Source organism: Schistocerca nitens, chromosome 2, assembly GCF_023898315.1.
Source record: "Schistocerca nitens isolate TAMUIC-IGC-003100 chromosome 2, iqSchNite1.1, whole genome shotgun sequence".
In the NCBI taxonomy this organism is placed as follows: Eukaryota; Metazoa; Arthropoda; class Insecta; order Orthoptera; family Acrididae; genus Schistocerca; species Schistocerca nitens.
Window position 1 is genome coordinate 964,070,081 of NC_064615.1, and position 23,961 is coordinate 964,094,041.

A 23,961-nucleotide genomic window follows, 5' to 3' on the forward strand; every position below is an offset into this window, starting at 1 on the left:
CACCAGTATTTGAATATTTATCTTCTTTGTAGCATCTGCAGTAATGTTGCATCATCTTGTGTTATAATATGGAGCAATGAGCTGCTTTACTCCTTAACGTTTTACTAGATCGAAGTTCATGTATATCTTCTCCGACCACTTTCCCGAATTTCTTAAAGCCATTTGACTTTGATGTACATATTCCAGTGATATACATCAGCAGGTGGAATAATGATGTGCAATAAGTTGAGATTTGAATTACCGTGCTAAAAATGCCTGGGATAATGTAATTTAATTAGCAAAAAGTGAGAATTAAAGAAATTATGGGAAACATGGAAAAATGAGGTATATTATATTAACAGTTTACACTGTCAATATATTCAAAAACAAACTGTAGTAAACATAATAAGGGAATGCATAACACAGTTTGACAGAAAAAATAATTATATGTAAGAGATTTTATAAAGTAAATGATGTACACTTATCATGCAAATCTTTAATATTGTTTTGCAATGAGTTTTAAATGTTACTGCATTACACTTTCTTTTATCAGATTTGAAACTGCAGTAATGGCCAGCCTTCTTATGAGGAATTTTAGCACATTTTCTAGTGAGCAGAATTTTTGATAATGTGATGGACTACTCATATTGGGAAATGGTTGTAAATATAATAAAAGTACTATATGACTAGGTTGTTGTGGATATTCTGCAGATTACTTGGGTTTTGTCTGGTGTAGAAGCACACCATAAATGATTTAAGTTGTTAATTTTTGAAGGAATAAGGGAACAAATAATACACAACATTGATCTACAATAATTATTTTATTCAGTGAGAAATCTGTGTTTTGTAGTTTCTCTTTTATTAAGTACAGCATACTAGTCAACAATAGGAACAGTCATCATGTACAGAAGCACTTGGTCAAATTAATGTCATGACAGTGTGTGCAAATTGCAACACTCCAGTCACAGAATGTCAAACTAAAATTTTAATAAATTAAAGAACTGTTAACATGATGGGTCATGTTACTTATGTAAATTAACTTACATCTGTGGCCACAGTAAGGTACATATATCTGTATTTCACAATGTCTGCAGCATGTTTTACCATTGTGCTGATATAATCTCATTAAATTAAAAAACCTTCCAATTTTACATAAAAAAATAAGGCAGGCCACTTGTCAAAATCTTCAGTTCATCTCTACATTAATATGTTTACAGTCTTTAAATAAACAGTCCATTTTTATTTCTAAGGCTCTTAACTGAAGCTCTGTTTTACACCTATTCTAGTAATAGCATGTAATAGAGTCTCTACCCACTGAATAATTTGCATTGTGTACACTGTTTTTCTATTTACCACTATGACCTACAATAACTGAGATTCAGATAAATTCCTCTGATTTTTCTGTCTTATTTACTTTACAAATTCTCACAAACTGGAGGACCATTGTGAACTGTAACAACATGGTATTCTTAATAATAGGGATAGTGTCTTTAGATGGTGTCCTTGTTGAGAAACGTTGGACAATACTTATCGTATGATCACTCTCTCTGCAATATTTGGAGGTTACACTTTACACTGAAGCAGTTGGTACTTAGTGTGACAATTTCAGAGTTGGTCTCATCTAATATATTTGAACTGTGTTGCACACATCTGTGTTTTTACGAGTGAAGCAATGTATCCACAAAAATTACAGCCAATATATCTGCACTCTTATCATATCTTTATCTGTAGGATGTTTTAAAGAGAGATCTCCGAAGGCACAACTAAAATTGCACTACTTTAATTCATGTATTTAAGAGATTGCTGCCTCACTCCTGTATACATATGAAGTGTGATTATTTGTTATTTTAAGTTAAATTTAAGTACAAGGATAAACTTTTGTTCATCCATGCTTCAATTACAGAACAAATATAAAGGGAGGAAACTGTAATTCTAGTGAATCTGCAATTAATACTACAAGAGTTAGCAGCATGAAAGATTATATCATGAACTAGGCATCAGCAAATATAATGAATTCTTTATGTATTGTCACAAAATTTAGTAAAACTTATATTACAGCTATAAAATGGTTAAAGAGACATTTTATATGATGTCAAGTTCTAGCATTCTTGGAAGCCCTGGTGAACTGGATACCTACGATTGTGATCTCACCAGTCAGAATATTTTGCAACTGAAAGCATCCCATTCAGCCAGACTTTAGAACTGTACTTTTAACCACCTTTGTTCATTGTGTCCTGGATAAGTGAAGAACTTTGATTGAATTTTTCATGTATCAAAGGCAATAGCAGGGTATTGAGTCCTTAAGCTGATTTATACTTTCTCCAATTATTAAATTAAATTGCTTAACTGACAGCAAGAGTCACAAAAAATTATTTTCATTTCCACATTGCATTTTATTGCCTCTGATTATTACACCAAAATATAAATAGCCCATCACTCAAGTTTAACCACCTAAGGGAAAGATTTATCAGCAAAATGTTGCCTTATTTAAAATCTTGAATGGAAATTAGTTGTCCTAAGAGTATTAGAAGACCATACTGATGAACATTTAAAGCATACATTAGGCTTCAGGTTACATATTTAGGAAAGGTTGATAAAATGATACCTTTAGGGCTGTAACTGACTGACTATGCCAATACAAATTGGGAGATTGTAGAGTACATTACTGACCATAACACCTACTAATGAGCAAGAATGTCTTATCATAGTCACTTTTAACCATCTGAGATGTCAGGAATGCTTAAATGTTTAACTTGCGCATTTTAGGAAGCAGGAATAGTCTTTATCACTGAGCTCCCAGCAGTCCAGTGTAGGATGAGGTAAACCACGGAAAGCCTAAATCAGAATGGGCAAACTTAGTGTTTATTAGATCACCGTACAAACTTTTGCTGCTTATCTAGAAATGCAAACATTACACCCACTTGCACCAACAGTACATACTACATGACTGCAGAAAAAATTTAATCTAACATTGACTTAGGAAACACAGAAACATTAGAGGACAAAAATTCAACAGGTTTTGATACTTAAATTTGTCATTACAGATCACTACATATCTCAAGGAAAGATGTTTGTTAGTCTAAAGAACAAAATAGCTTCAACTACAAGCTTTGGCAATTTATAATTTATCATGAAGAAGCTGGACAGTATGTCTAAATTTTCCAGTATTTACACTAAAGGACAATTTGGTGGATAATTTTCAGCACAATGCAGTCAAAATCTCTTAAGAGAATAACTGCATTAACAGTATGCAAAACTGGATAGAGGATGAAAGGGATATTAAAATTTTTTGTGAATAAAGTAATATTCTTTGCATACATTCTCACTAATGTGTTATATGCGAGTATAAACTCTAAGTGGTATTTAAAGAGGTACAGGCCCAGTGGGACAGTAACCTAACTAAGAGACACTTTTTTTTAATTTAATGCACTTCATCTCTAACCTGTTAGTACAAAATATGATTTTAATGAAGTTGCTACTTGATTATTTACTTTGTAGCTATTATTATGTACTTTGATGAACATATCAAACAATTTATCAACCATTAGGGTTGATATAAAACTAGCTATTAAGCATCTTATAGGAGTTTGACTACCCAAAGGGACTGCTTTGTGGAAGCAGTGATTTGCACCTCACCAAACTGGGCTATTTTCATTAGTTTATTTACTGAACTAATTTTATACTGAAGCACTAAACTGAGAACTATGTTCAAAATGGTTTTCCCAGGCTACCTTTAATTAAAAATAAACTACACTGTTGTGGCAGTTTTGAAGTTATGGTGATAAGCCTGAGTAGGCAAGAACATTTTCAAATACTTTTCTGCAAAATATTTTTAAGAACTTCAATTTTGGCACAGCTTGATATTTGAGTAAGGTTCATACAACATTTGTTTCTCAAATATTAAAATCTAAAATATAGGTAGAATGATTTACATTCATTAGCAAGTAAAAACTCATATGTGAATAAGTAATAGACAAACAAATTTGTTAGTTGTGAATTTTGTGGAAATAATTTTATTTTCATGTTTCAGTGACAAATTTGCCTGAAGCTTGTGTGAACTATGTTTACAAAACATTTGTTGATTTTGGTGTCAAATGATGGAAAGTGAATGAATGTTTTGTTGTGTTTTGTATTAATGTAGAACCAAAGCATGGGCCAAATTTATTTCTTCACATAACTATTGGATAATGTAATAGAGATTACTGAACACATACACATACACATTTCCACTGACAAATGACGTTAAAAATTTAAATTTTATTTACTACTGTTGTTGCACTTGGAAACACATTGTAATTGAATTTTGTTTGAAAATAAAATTCATCTACTATGTGAGGGATGATCTACAGTGTTATTGTTTATGCAAAATCATACAAACCCCAAAATGTCAAAAGCTAGTGTCCCTGAATAGACCCAAATTTGGTCTAGAAACACGAGGAGTTGCAAATAATGAATAGTGATAAAACAAGGGACCATAGAAAAAGACAAAGTACTATGAAGGGGATACTAAGGCAGCATCACCACAATGTATTTGTGAATGGTAATACATGCAAACAGAACTGGACATACCCAAGAAACATTAAGAGTAATTCCAATGATCATGTTGGACATTTAATGGAAGAATATTTCTATTACAAGATGTAGGCTAGTTGTAAAGAGTAGTAATGAGAGTAGTAATGAGAGTAGTAATGAGAGTAGTAATGAGAGTAGTAATGAGAGTAGTAATGAGGGTAGTAATGAGAGTAGTAATGAGAGTAGTAATGAGAGTAGTAATGAGAGTAGTAATGAGAGTAGTAATGAGAGTAGTAATGAGAGTAGTAATGATGATGATAGTAATAATAATAATAATAATAATAATAATAATAACAGAGAAAGAAGTGATCACAGTATTTTGTGTGTGTAATTGAACTGCATTTCATACTAACTATAAAAAATGTCAATTTGTCTATACCTATGTCAGTAATCACTAACCTTCACCAACCAGAGTGGCATTTTGTATAATCAGTATTTAATCTCTTTAACCTGGGAAACTTCAGAACTTTTAGTGTATTAGAATTTAGTCATTTGTATAAGTTATTTGTAGTATTCTGAACATGGAAATTGTATTTGACTAAACTGCTTTTTAATTGTTGATTTACTATGTAGAAATTAAAATACTGTGCAGTATGGGTGGCTGTGGAGAGGGAGGGGGGGGGGGGCAGGGGGAGGAATCCTAAATTTCATTATATACAGGCATTTTTCCTAAAAAAAACAAAGAACTGCTTTTGAAGGATTCCTGTAGCAGGTATGCTAGAAGGGACAGCTTTGGTTGTAATAAATATTTTTGGCACAGGCAGTGGTGTAAAAATAATATTTTCACATAAAATGCTAGTTTCCCCTGTATTGTCTTTCATAACCTACATGGAGATATTTTTATAAAAATAAACACATAAAAAACAGAGCTTCAGCTAGGGCTTACAATTCTCTAAATAATAATAATAATAATAATAATAATAATAATAATAATAATAATAGCAACAGGAACAAAAATTTACACATTTATAACTTTACAAAACATTCTCTACTTCAATTCATGTGCTTTTACAGTCCACATCTTTGCAGCATTTACAGATTAACAGATTTACTTGTGCTAATCCTAAACTGATTTCTAAATCAATTGCCATTTGACACACTGTTTCAGAGTCCCTGATAAGCAGCACTGGCTACAGGTTACCTATTTTTTTTACATCACTATTGTCTTATTCTATATGCAATGTATCCAGTCTGGTTTAATGTTAAATTTGATTAAATCTATCTAAACCATGATAAAATAATATTTAGAGGAATGGGCTTCTTGTAAAAACCTGTAATTACATGGAAGCCCTGAATGACAGTTTTAGAGTGAAATAAATGATTATAAAATTTTAATGTAATTGTAATGTCTCTATGATTCAGTTGAAAGATCAAGAAATGTTTATGAGCTGATGAGTGTTTCCTTTATGTAGTATGCCACAAAAACTAATGCTATTGAGAGACTTTCAGATATGCCAGTTCTGCTTTGCTTAATAAAGTAGCCAGTGCTGCACAAACTGATTAAATAATACACTGAATAATGAACTAGCTTGGAAACTTTCATAACATTTTGAATTTTTCTGTTCACAGCTGCAGTATTGGTGTTTTCAGTGACTTTTTCACAGTTTTTAGTTACATGTTTGACCTGTAATACATTGCAGCACAATTCCTAAATTGAATTTACTTTTAACTAAATTATTTCAGATGTGTACATAAGTTGTGTATGGATCCATATTATAGTCAAAATTAACTAAGGAAATCCTGTTAACTCCCATTCATAATTTTAAAACAAGCTCAAGATTAAATATATAAAATAATATTTCTGATGAACACATTTACATAACAAGAACAGTATCACAGACATTATACTGCTGTTAAAATATTAGCATTTTAGTATTAACACAATATTCAGAATGTTGTTCCACTTCAGCCTCAAAAATACACCTACATTTTGAGCTCAATTTGCCCATTTAAGCAAAATGCAAAGATCTCAAATTTTTAAAAAAATATTTTCTGTAGTGAAAAATTTAGTTTAATATATCGGTCATGGTCCTAATATCACATTGATGGTTCAACAGTACTACTGAAAGTTAAAACAAATTTAAAAAGTTATGTTTTACTGGAGGCCAAAGGATATTTTAATACATAAATTTAGAAAGTCAAGGATTGCACAATATGAAAACTCTTCATTTTCAAAGTTAAGTGGATTAAATAGGCAAGTTGGGCCCCAGGAATTTCTTTGGTAATTAGTTATTGTAGGCACATTTAAAAAATATTTTGTGAAATTTAAAAAAGTATCTTAGTAAAATTTGTAAGACTATTACAACAGTTTTAGAATTTAGTATTATTTTCATCACTTAACTACAAGAAAATGGGAACTTTTGAGTCAGTACTTACTGTACAAAACTTTCTAATTTCAGATTATTATCTACATGTCTTTCTTGCAACCATATTGTTCCCTTGCCCATGTTATTATCTTTGGGCAATTTTAAGCTCAATTTCCAATGCAGAAAAAATTATACATTTTATGTTTCTTACTAACAGAAATTTCAATGCAAGTGTCCATCACTTTGCAGTTTCAACAGTCATTCATTACAAAATTTTGACTGTCCTTTTTTTAAGACAACTCATTGTCATTTTCAGCAACAGTAAGCACAAAGTGTACTTAGATTTTATTCAATTTCATAAAAATAAGAAATTAAACTCTAAAAAATCAGTTATATAAAATAAATTTCAGTATATGTTAGTAAGAAAACCGGTTTCATGCATTTGTTGCAACAGTGGAAGCATTCAATGTAATTAAATATACAAAAACACTTTGCAAATCCATACTACATTACTGTTAGTGCTTTTGTGCTTACATGAAGCTAACAAATTGATATACAATAATTATTTTCTTTATTCAACGTTCACAACTACCTCCTACTTAACTAAAATCCAGAGAGCAGGAGTAGTAGTGCTTATCCCTTCCCACCATAAAATATGCATGACAAATATACAATAGTTCCATTACTTCAATCTCATTAAAATACTGCAATAGAAGAAAATCCTAAATTGTTGGAGCTGATTAACAAACTCAGATAATGGTAAAAAAGAGACTAGCAATGAATAAAAGAAAAGTGCTGCACACTGTCATGCATAAACATTTTGACTTGCGAAACAAGAACACTAAGCTCTTATTGGCAACCGAGATCATCAATAAACAAATAATGGAATTCCATATAACACACAAAGCATAACCATGTCAGTCTTCTTTGGTTATCTCCACTTCCAACCATCAACACACTTGCTATTGCACCTTTTTAATAGTAGTAGCTATATCTTCTTACCATTTATCTCCTATTGGACTGTTATTTATTGTTGAACCAAGTTTACGTTCAGCTCCTGGGGCTGCACTCCCAGAGAATGGGCTCTGGCGTTTGTTGAGCTCTGCCAATAAAATTCCTTAATTAAGGTTTTATTCATTCTTTTAGAATGAAGTAAAAATGAGGTAAACATTTATTAACTAGACTTTAGTTGTGAAAGGAACTTAGGGTTTATCGAAATGTAATTTTCACAGCCAGTTAACTTTATTGCATCTGGATAAAATTCCTGGCCTTGAGTATACTTTTATTCTTTGGACATAAGTTTTGTAAGGCAATCATGTCCCTTTAGTAAACTGTTTCCTGGGGCATCTGGATTGAATTTAATTGTTACCCAACTGTTGCTTTATATGTTCTGCACTTGAATAGTGAAGTTTGCAGAAAATCACACTCTGCATGTAGGAGGAAGAAACTATTGTAAATAGGTAAGACAGAGAAACTTTAAAAAATTACATTAGTAGACATAACATTTAGTCTTTTTTACAAACTCTCATTTTATTACTGTTGCAATAGTGGGACTTTTTCATTACAGAAGGTCCTCTAAAAGTAAACTTGCAGCTCTAGTGACATCCAATAATATTTCATTGTATCTTCATTTCAGCCAAGCAAAAATTCATCATTAAGAAGTGGCAGAGAGAAATAAGGATCATGTTGTTTGCATAGTCTAACAGTGCTGAAGCATTTGAATTTGTAGCTTTTCTCTAGATCCTCTACTAATACTTCAATTTCTCCCAGAGGTATCCTGTGGATTGGACAGAGCTGCCTAATGTAAATTACTGTAATGCACCACCTATTGGTGTGGAGTGAGAATGTCCAGTGGGCAGGACATTTAGTGAGAGAGAGAGAGAGAGAGAGAGAGAGAGAGAGAGAGAGAGAGAGAGAGAGAGAGAGAGAGAGAGAGAGAGGGGGGGGGGGAGCTTTTTGCAACAGTCCAGCATGTCACATTGATCATGTGGACAAATACTCCACCTGGACCTGCACATTTATTCCTAGCAAGTCTGTCATTCATGCATTAAACACAGCAGATGTCTCCTCAGCACCTCTAGTGTTGTGAATGGTTGTTCACTGAGGTAACAATGAATGTATATGGACATGGATCTGTTTGTGATGTCTGATGAAGCCTAATTTCAACTGAGTGGTTATATCAAATCACAGGTTCTGGGTGGCAGAGAAACAGCCTAACTTCCACAAAACACCATTGCATGGTCAGAAGGTTGGGGTTTGGTGTGCAATGTCTGCACACCATATCATTGGTCCCACCTTTTATGATCAGAAGCTGACTTTGGCATGTTAAATTGCCAACATTTTGAAATCATTTGTGGCAACATTAAAAGACCTACTGTTACTTCCAACAGGATGGAGCAACTGCTCATACAACTGGCCAAACCTTGGAGCACATTTAGACAATCTTCAAGCCTGACAGTAGTTGGCAGGGGTCAGTCTGGTCATGGCGACAGCTGGCCCCCAGGTCACCAGATCTGCCAGTGTACAATTACATTGTGTGGGGATCCATCAAGTCTAAAGTGCTTTGCAATAACCCTTAGTCTTGACAAACTGCAGCCGAACATTTTGGATGAGATTACAGCAATTCCAGCAGTCTAACTTTGATCTGCCTCCAGCAACCTCCTGACCGGGGCCCAAAACTACAAAGATGTGAATGGTGTTCACTTTAAACATCTGCTTCAGGCAGGTTAGTACTTTATTTCCTTTCCTCTGCTGTTTTTCATTGTACCTTAGGACACTGTTCTGCGGGCCACTTATTTGCCCCCATCCTGTATTTTTTAACGAAGAGAACCTGATGCCTTTGATCCATGTTCCACTCCAATTGACCCCTTGTCCACTACCTCTGAGTGTAGGTGCTGGTGAGTTTATACAACTGTTCATAATGGAAGCCAAATTAATCATGGAGGGATGATTGTGTAGTATTTGGCTGGACACAGTTTTCCCAGCTGCTTCCAGAAAGGCAACACATACTCCTGTTGTACTCTATGTGTATTTATGGCCTGTAACCTTCAAGTATCAATTGTCAACTGGTGTCTGCTATGGATGACACCTGAGAAAGACCATTGTTTTGTATCATGACAGCAGTTGGATATTTTGGTTGCCTTTGTATATGGTAATTCCATGGGCAACTTCCCATGCTAGAAACCCTTATTGCCATAATGCAATAATGTGAGCATGGTCTAACTTTGCCATAACACTTCCATGCATGTTTATAGATTTAACAGTGTACACAAGCTGATGAAGTGCACTGAGAATGTGGGTTTGTGGTTACCCTCATTACCCATGTTGCCTTATTTAGTCATTCCTTTTAAGAATGAGTGTTGAGAATGAGGTTTCCAATAAAACAAAAACAATGTAAGTCATGACTGTGGTGCAGAACTGAGTAATTTGTAGAAAGACTTTCTTACACCAAAAATTTTTCGAACTCCACATACAACTCTTGTTGTAAATGACTACTATATGTGTATACCAATATTAGCAATATCTTTTCTTCCAAGGTGTTTAGCCTCTCATTCATTACCTAACCTCTAAGTTTTTTACCAAATTATTGGCCAGTCATTAGGATTTTCCAGCTGAATGGTCGTATGTTACAACAGTAAATAATAATAATTCAACTTTAGCCATCCAGTCTTTTAGTTCACACAATGAAGAGAAATAAACTTTTTTACTTCTTAAGTCAAATATTTCATGAAATTAGTTTTATTTTTACCTGAAATTGCAAGTAACAACTTCCGACGAGCTCCTAAGGCAGTTACACCAATTTCTCGGAGATCACTTTCAGTGAGAGAACGAAAGATGTCAACGTCTATTTCTTGGTTAGTGAAAATACCTGAAAATGTAAAAATTCTTTTTAGGCTGAAGGCAGTTTGTATACATTTATTCTAGAAAGTAATTAGAAACATGACAACCTGAAACCTTAGTAGTACTAGCAGCTATAATGTGTGCTTTGTAATGCAAGTTCCAGCACTGCTCTGTGAACTCTTAGTAATGTATGCAACTGTTTCTCTTTAAACCGCTATTCCCTTCACGGTAGGTCATACTGATACATGGAAGTAAAATTTAGTAAGAGGTGCTAAGACATAGCTTCCAGTTAACAGAAGTAGAGAAAGTTTACATGTCTAAATTTATTCTGGACATTAGATAGACCAGAACTATGTTAAGTAAGAATGGATTAAACCAAATACTGGTGTTCTTCTCATAACCAACAGCTAAAATCAAGAATTTAATTTAAAAGAAATAAAAATCTGCATCTGTCATAATAGACATATGTCATTAACTTTGATGTAGTGAAACGGTAATTTGTTCCAAAAGCTTTGTTTGGTACTGGCTATAGCAGAGTGTTTCTTGCAGTTCACAACATTTTGAAAATAATCACTGCAGACAGCAAAAGTTACTATTTTTTTTAATCTGAGAGAAGTAGAAAAAAAATAATGCTAGAAATATTTGTTTTTGGACAAAGTCTTTCCTCCAGAATAGAAAACTAAAAACGCCCTGACTTAAAGGTTAGCCATTTGTGTCTGGAGACATTGGTTATGTACGTGTGCGAGAGTCATTGACAATGTGCGAGAGTCATTAACAATGTGCGAGAGTCATTAACAATGTGCGAGAGTCATTAACAATGTGCGAGAGTCATTAACAATGTGCGAGAGTCATTAACAATGTGCGAGAGTCATTAACAATGTGCGAGAGTCATTAACAATGTGCGAGAGTCATTAACAATGTGCGAGAGTCATTAACAATGTGCGAGAGTCATTAACAATGTGCGAGAGTCATTAACAATGTGCGAGAGTCATTAACAATGTGCGAGAGTCATTAACAATGTGCGAGAGTCATTAACAATGTGCGAGAGTCATTAACAATGTGCGAGAGTCATTAACAATGTGCGAGAGTTTTGAAGTACTTTTCAAAAGCTGAACTATTGCTAGCATTGTTTTTCATTGTGCCCATCTGTGACAACACGTGCCCTATGGGGTTTGCCGCAACCTGCCCTTTCCAAGTTGTCATTATTCCATCATGGACTTTCCATTATTTAATATTTCAGTCTGATGTATGAGAAATGTAATGCATGGATACGTTGGGACTATAGGAATAAAGGGAGATCATGACTGATGGACAAGATTGTGGGAGCACGAATGGCTTTATTGAAATAATGATCAAGCATCCACTTAGAAAAATGTCATCTTCCTTTGTACACTCTCTTGTTACTGCACATGCTCCTTCCACCAATCAGTTAACTGTTAAGCTGTTGACAAGGTCAGAAACAAGTTGGTGTGCATGTACATTATTTGATTTGTCTGAAGGTGACTGTCCTAATGTTCAGCACAATCTGTCTCATGTATCTTCCAGGCAACTGGTCCATGACTCAACAAGGCAGCTAAGTGTTATCTTACCTCTTATTTGAAATTCTTAACTGAGCTGGTGCAGGATACTGTCAAATTAAGCACTGTTGAAATGAACTAAGTAACTCAGCCAGCTTTCGTATGTGGTCACACAAATGTACGGGTTTGGACAATGGCATTTCTGAATTCATTTTTGAGTGTAGTAGTCCTCCTTGAATCTCACTCCTCAATACTAGCCAGTTGGTATGCATTTTATTTTGCAATTGACTCCAGAAAAATAAGTAAGTCTGTGCATTTTAATCGAGATCAACTACACTATCCACCATCCAGTGGTACATGAAAAATACAGCATGTAACGTAACCTTTATGTCATGCTAGATCATGACTTGCCAAGTGTGTACAATGTGTGAATAGTTTATCAGCCAGTTGAGATCAATTGCTACATAGTTCTCTCAACCTTTCCATTCATTATTATGATCACCTGTACACAATGTTGGTCTTCCACATTTTCTAATACTAATTATGCACTTTCCATTAGTTATCTTTCTCTCTCTTTGTATCAAATGGTGAACTTCCTTGATCCATATGTCTACTGTTGGTCTGTATGTACTACACACCTACATTGCATATCCATTATGGTCATGTCATGATTACATCTTCCATTTTAGTTTGTTCCCTGATCCAAATGGTGGTTCTCATCCAGTATTTCTTGTCAGACTTCCGCTCCCTGGGAAACCCAAGTTTTTCCATGGGCTTTTGTGTTTTAGGACCATATCTCATTGACAGAGCTCTGAACATACACTAGCATTGTTCTTGTCAGAAATGCTATTAGCTAAATTCAGTGAACAAATTTTCTGAAAGGATTTCAAATTTATTTTTACTCCCCTTTCTTTCCCAATCTATCTCATGTTCTCTAACTGCCTTAAATACAAAAACTAAGTGGTTGTATGACTTCATTATTAATTTACATCATTTTATTTTCAACGTGTTTGTTATAGATTAATTCAGTAGCTGGTTTTCAGACTTAATTTCAAGCTTTCACTATTAAGTTCAAGTTATGTTTAAATTCATCTGCACAGACAATACAATAGAACTCATGAAATGAAGATGATTAAGATTTCTGGATTAAAACTTGTTTCTTCATTTTCTAATTTTCAGAATCTTTCAACTTCTGTTAGGCATGGTGAATATAGTTTAGAGGATACTAGTTATCTTTGCCGATCTCTTCTTTCAATTCTGATTATTCAATTGTTCCAGGTAATTCGAAGAGAAGGTGAGAGATTATGACGACGTTCTTCAGAATATTAACATAGTGTGGATCCATGTCTTGTCTTGTGAAGACAATTGCAGCTTGACTGTTGTGGCTTGGTGGAGTAATGTATTGAAGATCAGATGCCTAGGTATTACTGGTTGACAAGGGCTTCTGAATTTGCTTTAAGTGCTAGGCAAGTCCATCTAGGATTCAATATTATTAATTATGGTTACATGCAAAAGTAATTCTATGCCACATATTAATCTATCAAATCAGTTACAAATGTTTACTAAGGACTAGAGAATGACCATAACTTACAAATGTATTTTTCTAGTCCAATGGATGTTAGAAGTGAAGCAATATCCTTTGTCTTCAATCCTGCAATTTGATTCACAGCAGATGTGGGTGCAGAATCTAGGTAGTTGCTTGCACTCATCAGTCCATTTTCACCAGTTAATAATGTACTGCTGAAGTCTGAAGTCGAATTTAATGTTGGAGATACCATAGAGTTGGTTGTTTTCCATGGGTCCAGATCACCAGAATCCTGGTTTGGAATCTAATTATTAGTCATGCTTAATGTAGTGGTGTATTTTAACATCTTTTGATGTATAATGCTTACCTGGAGAAGTCCATTGTGTTTTGGTTTCATTTCTGGTGTTGGACTGGACTGGCTGAAGCCATATCCAGACCACAGTGATGTTGGAGTTCTTAAATTAGTTCCAAGAGGTTTCTGAATCGCTGTTGGGAGAATTAAAATCATGCTTAATAAATGAAAGTTTCTTTATTTTTTTACAATAAGAAGCAAGAAATTTATTAAATGTATAGTGGGGGATCCATTTACAGTTCTGTTTAAATTTCTTTACCTTTAATATTTCAAAATGAGTTTTTGTAACTTGAACGTAGACATCTATGAGACAGCAGTTTTGTATATTTACTGCTGACAGTGATCTAGTGGTTATCATCACTGCTTCTAGCTTATAGGGTCCTGCATTCGATTCCCGGTCAGGTCGGAGAGTGTATCCGCTTGGAGATGGTGGTGTTTTATCATCGATGATACCAAAGTAACCAAAGTTATGTCAAATTAAAAATACTTGCACCAGGCAACCAGACAACCCCAGATGGGATCTCCTGACTAATAAGGCAATATGATTATTTCACTGTACATTTGTGAATGTTTATCACAGCTGGCAACTATCATAATAAGGTCCAGAATATGTTACAATTCTCTTTAAACTATTTTAATACCAGTTTCTTACATTGCTCATACCTTAAGCAATTCTCTTAAGATTTTGAAAGATGAGGAGCCTTTTAAGTTATGTATAAATACTTATTCACATTTTGTTTTCATTACACAGTGCAGTGACAGTTTCATTGCCACAATACTTTTAAGCACCATTTTTTGTCTTTAGCATTTAATTATGCACATGAGAACAAAACGAAAATAGTTAAAAATCCTACTATCAATTTTTAATATTTTTGAATCTTTATAGAACCTTTTCGTATAAAATAATCAAGAACATTGTCTGCGCAGTAATATGAGAAGTAGTGGTATCAACGTTCTTCCCTCAATTTCAACAATTTATTTAAAATAAATAGTGGCTTGGTTGTATTAAATATTTTGGTAATGTAGCTCTTCAAATAAGTGATCTTTGTTTTTCTTGGTTTGTTTAGGTATTTTTGTTTCCCACATCAGTCGTAAATTTTATGTACAGCATTGCAGATTTTTGGACACCCAGTCATACGTGTTGGAAAATCACTTTTCACCAGCTTAATTTTTTAGCAACAACTGTGATACATTTAATTTGGAAATTTCTTCCCTTCAACCCCATTAATTTAGTTTTGCATGTTATTCTACCATTTAATTACAATTTTCCTAATTTAACATTATTCATATAATTACACAAAAAGTGTCAGTGGTGATACGGCCTTGAAAAAAAAATATGGAGGTAGTGTGGAACGGTGAAGGTGTGGCGACCAGTATCAGTCTGGAGGAGAGTATCGCTCAGGCAGGAGTAGAAATTCCTTGAGAGAGACTGTTTTGGTACTCTTGTTCAAACGACAGTGACAGGAGCTATATTGTTCTTAATTACTCAAGATTATTTTGTAATTGAAGTTTGTTTATTTGCAAGAGTGAGTATTCTTCCTGGTTGCTCACAGCCAGCAACCTGGATATATCTACAAAGGACTGTAAAATGTTGCCACATTGCCAGTGTCCGATACCAGCTGTCGACTTTGCCCTACGTATGACGTCATTGGTCAAAGATGCTGCAACGACAATCTGTGAATGGAACAGATCATACTTGTCAACAAACGAATGTAGCATGCCATAAAATACATTTAACGTGACTATTATTTACGCACAAATTTCATTTAAACGAGTTGAAGATGACTGAAATAAATAAGAATGTGAGCAATTACGAGTGCATATATTATATATTATTTTCCACATGTACTACAAAAATGATCTTAATAATGAACTGTCAAATAGTTGGAATCAGTAACTAGAAGCAACCTATGTAAGAAATTGTTTCTAGTTACAGATTCCCAATATTACTGTTTGTTGTGCAAGAATCTAATATCAGAAACGTGCTTAAAAATGATCTTGTTAGTGAACTACAGAATACGACTAGACTTTCAAAAAATGAAAATCTCTGCACACATTACTGCACACGTAAAGAAATAAAAAGTAAAAATGACCAAACCTTGCAACTGATAACAATACTACACTAAAGTCACACCAGCTACAGTAGCTCCAAACAACACTCAGTAAAATCAATACACCAGGAGTGACAGTAAAAATAAAAAGTGTAGCAGAATCATCCAAAAGGAAAACACTAAAGTGGCTACACGTAAAGAAACTTACCGTATACGAACTACCAAAGGAATCAAAGATGGAGGCTGATAAGAATGAAGTAAGGACATTACAAGAAATAATAATGTTAGAAGGTCGAACTGTAATGAAAGAAGCAAAATCCAGAATAACTAATAAAAAAAATAATAAGAAACGAACTGCCAGGCACGAATGAGGTACCACCCAAATCAGTTCTTCCCTACCACCCACCCTCAATCAGATGCAAAATTTTAAAATAATAAAAAATGAAACCACAAGTCATTCACGTAAACTCTCTAGCAAAGACACAGCAATACCCCTCGGCCCACCATTGTAACCAGAAAATATTAAAATGACCAAAAAACCTCCCTCCAAAGAAACCAAAAAAGTAGCACACACACAATACAGTAACATAAAAAATGCAACATAAAACAAGAAAAAAGTGTCAGACCCACCAACACCTAACTACCAAAATGAGGCTTGTACATTTTGCTGACTACTTTCATAAATGCAATAAATAAATAATAACCTTCAGGAATACTCTTCCTCCAACAGTATATATCTGAATGGCCTTTGCAACACTGAAATCTCTTTCTTTCCCCACCTGACAACTTATTTTACATTGATGGAATGTGATGGCTTGCAGTTGATCGCAAAACAGTCTTTCATGGAGCTTATTGTGAAAGTGGCTAACCTTTAAGATGTAGCTGCATATAGTGTGATAATATGTTTTATAGGCACAGAAATGGAAACAAGGCTGAATTTCTCCATTGGTCTCTTAGCATGAATTGCAGAGTCACACTTTCCATGATGGATAGTTTGTTCTAAAGGAGTATGGATTTTTACGTGCAGACCAGGAATCAAGCAAAATCAAGTTATTTTGACCATCTACTGGCCAAAAGCAGTGCTCACACCACAGTTTTAGTTCTCTAATGCACTTTTTCCTTTCTAGCTTGCTGTGACAAACTTTGTCTACTGCCCTTGCAAGATCACTCACATGATAAAGAAACGAAGGGGCAGGGCACCTCTAACTTCTCCCTGCGCAATAAATAACTTTCTAGCCAATTTATCATCCAAATTAACAGTCTGCATAATTATATATGTGAATGATTAAGGCATTGATGTTAGTTGAGCTTGATCCAAATCTTCGTACCTGCAATTTCCATGGCTCCTTTCATATGCACTTCCTTTTCATATCCCAAATCATTTGAGTTTAAAACAAATTCTTTACTGAATGGTGTAGTAAGTTTATCTCATCTACAAATTTTCTGGCCAGTTCTGTAGTTTGCTGTATACTGTCAAGTTGACACTGTTTGAAATTTCATTATCTTTCATCTTCCAATTCTGTAGCACTGTTTGAAGTTGGGCAACCATCCACTGCTTTCCTTGAAATCACTATAATCTATGTTGTGCACAGTTTGATGTGTATAACGTAGGAGGTTGCAATCTTGCACATCCTGGAAATTTTATCAAGCATCCTTTAAACATGCAAACACCAATGTTTTTGTAGCAAGTGTGCCTTACCCTCCATTGAATATCCTTAGTCTCACAGACTACAGTCATACTGGTGCATACTTTCTCAAAATCTGTTCATAAATGTGCTCTCTATGCTGCAATTTATCTTTCATGTGTGAGATTATTTTTAGTACTCACGGGAGATGGGATTTGTGACTGTCTGACAAAGGGTATTAACTACATGGTTCATCTGCTTCAATATCACCTTCACTTATTAAGCAAGTATTGTCATCATTGTACTCCTTATGTACATTGTCTGAACAGTTGAGCATATATGACACTATGCATTCCACAGCATCTTGCAGAAATGCTAATATTTCATCTGCCAGTTCTTTCTCACTCTGCAAAATTCCTTGGGGACTTTTCTGATGCAAAAGTCAACTTCAGCAACTGACGTTTTAGATGTAACACAATGTTTGCTTTGTTTATTGTTGCCATAGCTCTGCTTTGTATCAAAACCACTAACACTATAGCAATATTCTGACTTGCCTGTTGACTAAGCAGTCAGCTACACTTCTTAGCCTTATGCAGTACTCACCACTGGCTACCTCCAGTTCTGCCCCAGTTGCCATTAGCGGCCAATATTGTGGTTCCATGTTAGACAATACGTTTGGCATGGAATTCCATAATTGTCATTCACCCTTCACAAGCTCGCACTCAAGGGGCTCCTTGGAAGACTTAAAATAGTGAGGGATGCTAAGGTTGCCAGGAGTGTATTGTATTGCACCAGCCGAGGCTTTTTGTATCACTGATTATGTCCCTCTGACATCACAGGATGATACCTTGCTGCAGTATATTGGTTGTGACGAGGTAACATATGCTAAGTATGAGGTATTACATAACAAATAAGTTAGATATTCAAAACGTGACTTAACAAGGCAGTGGAAATACAGGATGCCAGATACTACTACTACTACTACTACTACTACTACTACTACTACTACTACAACAACAACAACAACAACGTCATAAATCATCATCTTTCAGTTATCATAGATACTAGAAATTTATCTGATCATCCCCACCTGAGGTACGGTTTGTTTTATGACAATACAACCCTTACCTCCAGTACACACAAAGAACAGGAAAGAGACTGGCAGCATTGTGTGACAGTGGTAATTTAGAATCCCTGAGTACGTGGTACTCTCATGCCCTCTCTAAGTGTAAGCTATGCGATGTCAGTCCCCTCAGGGCAAAATAACATTCCTGATTAGGAATCCTGATACATTCCAGTTACTGAACATAATGTTTTAGATTATACATAAAAATGAACTAAACAAGTCCAGAGCAGGTATTGGAGACAGAAATCTGCAAGTAAGAGATGTTAACGGAATCAAGTTTGTGAGAGGGAATATGCGAATGATTATAAAGGTTGAAAGGACAGTGGTAATGTTGATGGCAAGGATGCAATAAGCTCACAAGTAGTGTAGGAACACTGTATAATCAGTGAAGTGTTGTGTGCTGTCTTAACAAGACTATATTCATTTTATTTACTTTTAATATAATTAGCTATCCATAATAATACTACCATTTACAAATAATTGTGATCACTCATTTTTACTGTCATTAAGAAACTAGACATTTATCATCACAAATTTTAAGTGTTTTTCATTTTAAGTGTGTGGGTACAATACAGGGAAGAGATGACAGGTGGCTGAAGTGCAGGCTTTTTTCCTACCCACCACAGGCCAAACTAAAATATACCGATGTAGCCATAAGCTAAAGCTTATCTAGAAAATTGTAAAGTGCAAAAAAGCAGTTAAAAGCTTTGAAATAATTGTGTGGATTTTGATATAGATTGTGTAGGGCTAAATAATAGCATGAGAATTCCACGTATTCAAAAAAGCAAATCAAGTTCCATTGTGAAGCCTGTAGAAGAGTTTTGGCATCAAACTTTTCAGAGGAAAAGAATACAGGAACCTGAAAAGCCAGAGAATTGTTAAACAATTGCATCAATTTATTGGAGTCAGTCCAAAATCTAGTCAAGTTAACAGATGAACTATGAATTACAACTCAGCAATAACACAAAACCAACAATTCTCAGTTCAAATGGAAGATTAGAAAAATACTTCCTGCAGTCATCAAAGTGCACAGAAAAGCTTAGTGAAGAAAGCAACGACAACAGTGTTGACTTTATGAAAATTAATTCTATGAAACAAAAATCAGACACTGGTGAACAAAACAATGAAATGAACTTCACAGCTGAAGTATAAACAGTAAACAAGTGAAGTGCTGTGCATCAGAGTTCACAAGACAACAAACTGAAGATAATAGTTCACTGCATTTTGCAAGTGATTTCCCTAAAAAAATTTACTGAGAGTCAACAACATAACACAGAACGCTGCAGCTCAAATACAAATAGTAAACAAACCAACAAAATTAAAAGAAATGTGTACAAAGACTTAATACTTATGAGTAACTTCTCAAGTAAACAAAAACATAGTGCTAAGTGACATACACAGCAAACATAAATAAACTATCTAGTGAGATGAAACAAACCAGTCACTACATGGCTCAAAAATATGCTTAAGCTTTTTTTTATTCTGACAAATTACCAGTATCCATATGAAACAGGCTCCTCCATGACAAAACATTACCAAGAACAGCTAAGTGAAAACTGGTCACATACTACTAAGAACATCACTCTTATAACTGTAAGCAGTGCTGAAGTACTAAAGTACAGTGTCTTAGGGTGGTGTTATTCTTTATAGAAGAAGTGAAGCCACATACGCTGTGTGTGTGTGTGTGTGTGTGTGTGTGTGTGTGTGTGTGTGAATATCAGCACAGGAAGCTACATACTGAAACTGTAATGAGTACCTAAACTTGGTAAGTGCATGATACAGAACAACTGCTTCCTTTGGCAGTGTATATGTATGTGAACAGGAAATTCAATACTAAAGAAATTTATTTAAAAAGCTACTCTGTGGACCTGGTTTTAGAGTTGGCTGCCTAAGAGTTATTAGATCTTAATATAATTGTTGTCTCATTCTCCGAATAGTAACTTTGAAAATTTTCTGTACCAAATGAAATGTGCTACTTAACACACACTTTAAATAAAAAAATTTGCATTTTATGGCGATTTCTTTGTACACTTTGATGACGAGATCACTAAGGAGACATTTTATGACCCTAGTTGCCAGTTTTGGGTATTTGTTTTCTACCAATCAGATGTTATGCCTGCCTTGACACTTATCACAAAACTAAATTCTTGTGAATATGAGATCACTAGTTGACCAAACAATATCTTCCCAAAATAATCAACTGTTACCTGGCATTCTAATTATGTATTCACAAAAGGGTAATAAATAAGTAATATTGAATAGTTTTCAGACAGTAGTATCTGCTTAAAAGTGGCAGCCTTGATTGCAGAAAATGGCAGCAACTGATGCATTTACAGAATTTTTCCAGATTATAGAAGCAAAATGACTGTATCTAGACACAGAAGACAAAGAAATTCCTGTGAGAAGTCACAACACAGCCACAGTGTGAAAAAATACTCTCAGTATACAGACGAACTGAAAAAATTAAAATGCATCATTCTGCTATTACATTATCATTATAAAACACCAACAGATCTCAGTGCAAAAGGCGTGTTCTACAGCAGATATTTACAAGCTAAAAGGCATTATAGAAAGGATGTAGAAGAAGCCAAGAAGAAAAGCAATTTTAGGTTCATTGAAGGAACTCACAAACCATGCAAGGTAGCCTGGGGCTTAATCAGTGAACACAGGAAGAAAACCACCTCTCCCTTAAGCTTGTGTAGTCCAGATGACTAATAGTTAATTTACTGCATTGGGGGAAACGCTACGTACAATCCCAGACCTCAATATAGACCCTGCAGCTGCTGGAATAAATGACAAAAGATGTAACATGATTAACTAGATGGAAGAAGAAGAAGAAGAAGAAGAAGAAGAAGAAAATGGAAAAATAAAGGTGGTAAAGAATTATAATATATACAGGATGTTTACTAGTGTCCTCAAGAAAATTATCCATGGAATTGTTGAACCATTGACTATAATAACTAGTAAGTGTTTCGCTCCTGATGTATTTCCAGACTTTGTGAAACTTGCACTGTCAGTGCCAGTTTATAGATAGGATGACCCAACCATGGTAGCAAGTTTCAGACCAATCTCAATAAATCCAGTCTTCACTGAAGTCATCAAAACTGCAATGTGAAATCAAATATCACATTGCTTTGAAATGTTTACTCTTCACAGATGCACAGCATGGTTTCTGAAAATGCTAATTTACTACAGCAGCAGCACTGGGTCTGGTACTAGGTTAAGAGTTTTGAGAAAAAAGAATCAGCAGCACTGACTTTCTGGCCTTAGCAGACATTTGACTGCATTCCTCTTGAGGTACTCCTAAACAAGCTCAGTGAATATGGAGTTGAAGACACTGTTCTGGCAACCCTCAAATTTTAGTTGGAAAACAGAAGCAGACTGTGCAAGTCCAAGGAGTACCATCAAGTATCAAGTGAACGAAAGCTGGAATACAGTGAGCCACAGGGACTGGTACTATCTGGATACCTAGAAGAGTCTCAGAGAGAGAGAGAGAGAGAGAGAGAGAGAGAGAGAGAGAGAGAGCATTGATATCTACTTCAGGTACCTGTAATTTATTTGTGTCAATTGCACAATATATGTTTTTGCAAGATTAAGATGTTTGCTGTGAACCACTTTTAAGCCATTTTTTTGAAAGGAATTTCTGCAATTTGACTTAATTGTTCACATAAATAAAAATAAATCAACAGTTAACAGTGAAGTGGAAAAAATTTCCTTCAAAAAATTCTATATTCTATTGCCCACAAAAGAGGGTTTTAAGCCTGTTTCTTCATTCTCCTGACAATATATGGTATGGATATATTTTGACTTTTTATCAATATACTATTGCTCAAGCCACACCCACACCCAAAAAGGAAAATAGGAGTAATCTGCCGAATTACTGGAACATGTACTGTGTTCGAACATTATAAAGTACCTTGAAGAAAACAATTTATTGACACATAGTCAGCACAGATTCAGAAAATATCATTCTTGTGAAAGACAACTAGCTGTTTAGTGAGTGCTATCGACAGGGATGTTAAATTGTTTCCGTATTTTTGGATTTCCAGAAGGCTTTAGACACCGTTCCTCACTTCTAACCGAACTGTGTTCCTATGGAATATCTCCTCAGTTGTGCAACTGGATTTGAGACTTCCTGTCAGAAAGGTCACAGTTCATAGTAATAGACAGAAAGCCTTAGAGTAAAACATACGTAATATTCAGAGGCCCCGAAGGAAGTGTTTTAGGCCCTATATTGTTCCTGATCTATATTAACAACATAGGAGACAATTTGAGTAGCTGTCAGATTGTTTGCAGATGATGCTGTCATTTACTGTCTTGTGAACTCATCAGATGGACAAAATTAATTGCAAAATAATTTAGTTAAGATATCTATGTGGTGCAGAAAGTGTCAACTGACACTGAATAAAGAGGAGTGTGAAGTTATTCATCTGAGTACTAAAAGAAATCTGCTAAATTTCAATTATGCAATAAGTAACAAATCTGAAGGCTGTAAATTCAACTAAATACTTAGGGATTTAGGGATTACAATTATAAAATAACCTAAATTAGAATGATCACATAAATAATGTTGTGGGTAGAGCAAACCAAAGACTCTGATTCCTTGGCAGAACACTTAGAAGGTCCAACAGGTCTACTAAAGAGACTGCTTACACCATGCTTGTCTGCCCTATTGTGGAGTATTGTGGTGCCGTGTGGGATCCGCATCAGGTGAGACTGACCAATGACATCGAAAAAGTACAAAGAAGGGAGCTCATTTTGTACTATCATGAAATAGGGGAGATAGCACCACAGACATGATACGAGAACTGGAGTGGCAGTCATTAAAACAAAGGCGTTTTTCACTGCAATAGGATCTCATGAAATTTCAATCATCAGTTTTCTCTTCCCATTGCAGAGACATTCTGTTGGCACCCACCTACATAGAGAGAATGGATCATCTCGATAAAATAAGAGAAATCAGGGCTTGCACAGAAAAATTTAAATGCTTGTTTTTCCCCCACACACTGTTCGAGAGTGGAACGGTAGAGAGACAGCTTGAAGGTGGTTCATTGAACCCTCTGCCAGG

At 34.8% G+C, this 23,961-nt stretch overlaps 1 protein-coding gene across 1 annotated transcript in view; it reads right to left on the reverse strand.

The window, feature by feature from the left end:
- Positions 1 to 875: 875 nt before the first annotated feature.
- The window catches only part of LOC126235477 (protein bicaudal C), a 167,366-nt gene continuing 144,280 nt past the window's right edge, over positions 876 to 23,961 (reverse strand). The window contains exons 12-16 of the mRNA XM_049944197.1: positions 14,107 to 14,225; positions 13,806 to 14,031; positions 10,606 to 10,725; positions 7,860 to 7,959; positions 876 to 2,814 (exon numbers count right to left, since the gene is read on the reverse strand). Coding sequence (XP_049800154.1) covers positions 2,742 to 2,814; positions 7,860 to 7,959; positions 10,606 to 10,725; positions 13,806 to 14,031; positions 14,107 to 14,225 — 638 coding nt within the window. The 3' untranslated portion in view covers positions 876 to 2,741. The remainder of the gene's footprint in view (positions 2,815 to 7,859; positions 7,960 to 10,605; positions 10,726 to 13,805; positions 14,032 to 14,106; positions 14,226 to 23,961) is intronic.